This window comes from Suricata suricatta, chromosome 3 (assembly GCF_006229205.1).
Source record: "Suricata suricatta isolate VVHF042 chromosome 3, meerkat_22Aug2017_6uvM2_HiC, whole genome shotgun sequence".
In the NCBI taxonomy this organism is placed as follows: Eukaryota; Metazoa; Chordata; class Mammalia; order Carnivora; family Herpestidae; genus Suricata; species Suricata suricatta.
Window position 1 is genome coordinate 123315580 of NC_043702.1, and position 5570 is coordinate 123321149.

The window sequence follows — 5570 nt, forward strand, 5'->3', positions numbered from 1 at the left end:
CAATTATGTATATTATTTATATGTATATTATATTATATAATTATAATAGTATATATAACTTTTTATGTATGATAGACACATAGTTAATTCACTAGATCTTCACATTGCTGAGACGGCCTGGAAAATAACAAGAATGAGCACCCCTAATTCTCAGATCTCCATTTCAGAACACCATTTTTCACTAAAATGGACAGGCGCTCTTTAAGGAAACAACTGATTTCAGGGCTGAGAAAGAGAAAGTACAAAATGAACCTGAAACACCTTATGTCAGAAAATGATGAAGTGTACAGAGAAGGATTGTCAGAAGTGGAAGAAGCCGTCTAGAAAAGGGGCTTCCGTGGCCAAACCTGGGACTATTTGAGCATCAAAATAAATAATGATAGTAGCGGATTACAACCCAGGAGATAAAATAGAAACCCAAGAGCCCACGGAGATTTAATAAATTGATGAGCAAGTTAAAAGTTTGATGAGAAAATGGATGTTCACATCGTCTCTAAGAAGTTCTCTGAAAAAAAGTTATTGCGGTGAGAAAACAAGTAACTTTAGAAGGGAAAAAACTTGTAGACACTGCTTTAGTTTAGTGATCAAAGTTAACATTCTCAGTAAGAGGAAAATCAAAGTCCTGTGCCACCAGACAGGATGCACTGAGGACACAGCTTCAGTTCTGTGACACCCTTCTCTAAACCACAGACAAACCCAAATTGAGAGACTTCCTCAAAATACCTAGCTTATCATCATCAGAAGTGTCAGAGTCATGAAAATCGAGGAAAGACTGAGGAATTGTTTCAGACTGAATACATATGAGATAGATAAATAGACAGATAGATAATAAGTAGATAGATAAATAAAAGATAGATAGATGATAGATAGATAGATGATAGAGATATATACACATAACTAAATGCAATGAGTAATTCTGAACTACACTCTTTCACTCTAATGGATTTTACTGGGAAATTGGGAAAACAGTGGAGTCTGAGGATACTGACGCTGATTTCCTGATATTGACGGCTGTATTGTGGTTCCGTAGAAGAATATCCTTATAGGGAGAAAATGCATATTAAATGTTATACATATATACTACATCTTTAGGGTGATGGAGCAGTGTTTTGGCATTCTCAGATGGTTCGGGTCTTTCATGTTGTACTTATACATTTTTTGAAAGTTCAAGGTTATTTCAAGAAAAATAGTGTAAGGAGAAAACAACCAAGTGGAGAGAGATCTGCAGAATGACGCCACCTTCCTTACGTGTGTGGCTTCCCCAGGGCACTAGTCCCGCAGCCTCCCCCAGTCACCGGTGCTGCTGCCGCAGGACCAGCCATCCGAAGAATCAACCCCCCATTTTCTGGGACGAGGAAGACATTGAAAGACATTTGTTCTTTAGGCCCTCAAAATAGGATATAAGTGTTTCTAAATTCCTTTTTTTGGAACTTAGGCTGAGTCATCTCTGAATGAGCTTTTACTCTTTTAGAAGGTAGAATGGGGGCGCCTGGGTGGCTCAGCCTGTTAAGCATCCCGTTTCTTGGTTTCAGCTCAGGTCATGGTCTCATGATCTGTGAGTTCAAGCCCCATGTTGGGCTCTGTGCTGATAGTGCAGAGACTGCTTGGGATTCTCTTTCTCCCTCTCTTTCCCTGCCCCTCCCCTGCTTATACTCTCTCTCTCTCTCTCAAAATAAATAAACTTTAAAAAAGAAAAAGAAAACAATAAAAGGTAGAATGAATCCCTTTTCATCCTTAAGAAAGTGCAGGGGGTGCAGAGGAGTGGGAATAAGGAGACTTGGTGCCCAGTAAAAAATAGAGTATGTACCACTGTTATAGGGGAAGACAGATGTATTGGTTATTCTTCATTTGCACCTTCCCCCCTACCTTCACTCTCTTCTCTTTTCTTCCTCTATTTCTACTCCAAGAGGTTGATCCCCACAGTCAATGTGACCTGATGATGACCTGATGTCTTGCCATCTGGCTTCCGCTTGAGTTCTGGCGGTGGGAGGCGGCGGGGTGGGAGAATAGTGTTTCCTCCACAGCCTGTTCCTTGCATTGGTGCTGCCTTTCTGGCGTTGGCATCTCTCTGTGACTCCACTTCCTGTTAGAAACCCCTCCTCCAAGTCTCTAGCTCCTACTGGGTTCTGGAAGCGTTCACCCCCTTCTCTTCCCTTGTCCTTTTGGGCCTTGGGGAGGTGATGGCTTTCCCAGACATGAGGAACAAGCTTTACCACAAGGAAAGACAAACCAGAGCAATACGCGGTGGCCTTAACAAAAAAGCTAAATATACTGCACAGGTGCCTTCCTTTCATTCAAGAAGTGGCTTCAAGTTAAGCGATTTCAAGAATCGATTCACTTTGCTTTATGTTAAACTGTATGGGAAGCCGTGAGTGCCAAGGAGGAGACGCTGAAGGTGGAGTAGATGGGTGACCCCTTCTCCCTGAGAAGGATGGTGGGCAAGGTGACATGTGACTCGCTCCATGCGAGGAACTAGGCGCAGAGGGAGTGGCGGCCCCTGCCAGACAGAAACTGTATGAGTGTTCTCAGAATCGGCCATTTTTCTTCTCCCTCGGCCATGAGGCCAGCACTGTCCCAAGAGCGGGTTGACCTTCAGCCTGCACCCCACAATGAGCAGCAGCCCTGAGCTAACCTGGGATCGCACATAATATGGGCAATAAATAACCCTTTGCTGTTGTGAGCCACTGAGACCTTAGGGTGTTGCCATCGCATAACTTGCCTTAAACTGACTAATACAAAAGACACTTACCTTGCATTATTAAAATTAAAAAAAAGGAAGCGTTGTTTTTTAAAAAGATGATCTAATGGTAAACCACCTTGCAGTATATCCTGGCCCTTTTCCACAAATGGCAAAGGCAGGATATACCGACATGCTAACAAGAGAACTTGAGTACAAAGATAGGCACATAGCTAAAAGTCAACACACAGGATAAAAGCCAAAAAATTTTAAAGGGAGACACCTCCCCCCTGCTCTTCAGCCAGATGAATTGCCTGGGTCATTAAAAAAATTTTTTTTAGTGTTTATTTTAGTTTTGAGAGAAACAGCGACAGAGTGCAAGCAGGGTAGGGGCAGAGAGAGAGGGAGACAGAGACACAGAATCCAAAGCAGGCTCCAGGCTCTCTGCTGTCAGCACAGAGCCTGACATGGGGCTCAAACCCACGAACTGAGAGATCGTGACCTGGCTGGAGTCGGACACTTAACCGACTGAGCCACCCAATCACCCTGCCTGCATCTTTCTTTTAATTTTGATAAGTCGGTTGCTATAGAGATGAGCATCAAAACGGTTTGAGGGTCAAAACTTGATGAGATACTTGCTGTTAACAGCATAGATCCAGCCCTGCTGTATTTTTGCTGGGATTGTTGTTTTAAAAGTGATTCAATTATAAATTCCACTGGTTTTCTGTGGTCTGTCCCTTACCCTAATTTTCTTGCAAGCCCTATTATTTTTAGAGTGTGATTTTGCAGAATGCAAGGGTTTTTAGAAATGCACATATAGTGTTATATCTGAAATGCCTGTATTATAGTAGGTAACAATTCCCATATGCACATTTAAAACAAACAGAAACCCTGTAAGTCTTTTTTCATCCCCGCCTATTCCCCATTCAGTAATCCTGTACATATGCATGGGGTCAGGAGGAAATGCAGTCAGGTGGAAAGAGCATGATACTCAGAATCGGACAGAACTGAGTCTAATCCTACTATGTTAACTCGGATGACATGACGCTATCTCCCTGAGCCTTGGCTTCCTCATCTGTAATGGAAAGGGTAGAAAGCCCTTTCTGGAAATTGGCCAGAAAAGAGCCAATCCCCACGAACAAAATCAAGAGCCAATAGCTGACCGAGGAGGTCCTTCCCACAGGACAGGACTTTCCAGGAGGGACTAGAAATCAGACCTGCCGATGCTCAGGGCCCTGAAGCAGAGTGTCCCCCACCCGAGGATGGGGAAGGCCAGCGAAGCGTTCACCATCCCCCCAGATAACATGATGCCTGGTGACACACGTGGCTCTCTGAACGTAACTTGCCTCCCTTGTTCTAATTCCATGTTCAATAAGCAACTGAGAGTGCGGCACTCATGCGGTGAGAATGCCTGGGGTACGTAGACAGAAAGTCTGGTCTGCTGAACAGCTGCAAATAGCAAAGTGACATTCTGTGTTTATTCAAATTGCTAAAACTCACTGTGCTTCAGCTTCCTCAACTGTAACATGGGAATAATAATAGCACCCAACTCTCCAAGTTGCCTCGAGGCTTATGAGAGCTATATGCAAAGTGTTTGGAACAGCGGCTGGTCCGGAGCAAGTGCTACCTGAGTGTTTGCTGTGAGTATTGTACATCAAGCTCTGTGAGGTCGGTTAATGTCACTCTGCCTTTGAAAGCCAGTGCTGTGTGCGTGTGCACAAGAGCAACTTAAGAACAAGACCCTGAAGCGTGGCTGATTTACCAACGTTCATGTTGCTTTGAAGGGACCTCTCTGGGCAACCAGAGTCCTCCCTTCGGTGATAATATGCATCCCTCATCTTGCCATGTGTCTTAATATTTGACACTGTAAATAAGGATTGTACGAACAATGGTTCAAATGCCTACCAAGTGCCTAGCACACAATCTTCCCTCAATCACTGGTGGCCGTTGTCTCTCTTCTCAAGCATAAGTCTTTGAGCTGTCAGCCGGAAACCACAAATTGGGAAGGGAATGCCTGACTGCCTGAGGAGGCTGTGTTAGCTGGTTCCAACTACAAGAGAACCTGCAACCATCTACTTCCCGTTGAGTTTCTGGATTGAAATAAGTTCAGCAGGAGACTGTAGCCTTGCTGGCCGATAATGTGATTTGAGACTTAAGTACTAGAGCCCCACATTGGAGTACGGATGGGTCACCACCGCCTCTTTCACTTGTAAAACATTTTCCTTCAAGATGCAGCTCAAATGTCACTTCCTCGTTGGAGTTTTCTTGAACTCCCTGAGGGTTCCCACTGTGTTCCTATGGCGTCTTCTCCATCTCACGTAATTATGTTCCTGTCTGTCACCTCCATTCGACCGTCTCTTCCTGAGTAAGAGTGTCTTAGTGACCTTTATATACCCTGCAACCAGCGCAGTGCTTGGCACATAGCACATGCTCACAAAAGATTTGTTATTGAATTAATGCCTTAGGTCCTGACTTAAAGTCATTGAATTAATGCAATGGGCTCTGATTTACCCTATTCTCTTACATGACCCTGGAGCTCAGGCACATGAGCCTTCAGAGCCTTTCCAGAGGCAGAGAGACAAGCCAGCCCAAACTGGAGGAGGTGGCCACCTGCCCTTCCATAGCTACTCAACAACATGCTGGTAGAGCCTTGCCCCATGAGGACTGGAAGTCACCTCCAAGTATCTAGAAGACCAGGAGATGACCCTGGGCAAGATACACTGATACCAAACATTATTTATTCAGCAGACATTTATCAAGAGTCAACCTGTGCCAGGCCGTGAATGAGATGCAGTTCGTGTCTTCATAAATCATACAGGCCTAGGTAGACACCGACCACGGTAACAGGTGGTGGGACAAGAGGGAGCGCAGGGTGCCATGGGAAGGGACACGG

The 5570-nt window shown here is 44.5% G+C and overlaps 1 protein-coding gene across 1 annotated transcript in view; it reads right to left on the reverse strand.

Moving 5' to 3' along the window:
* Positions 1–1269: 1269 nt before the first annotated feature.
* Positions 1270–5570, reverse strand: part of GPA33 (glycoprotein A33) — a 39849-nt gene continuing 35548 nt past the window's right edge. Inside the window, exon 7 of the mRNA XM_029933354.1 lies at positions 1270–1345. Coding sequence (XP_029789214.1) covers positions 1270–1345 — 76 coding nt within the window. The remainder of the gene's footprint in view (positions 1346–5570) is intronic.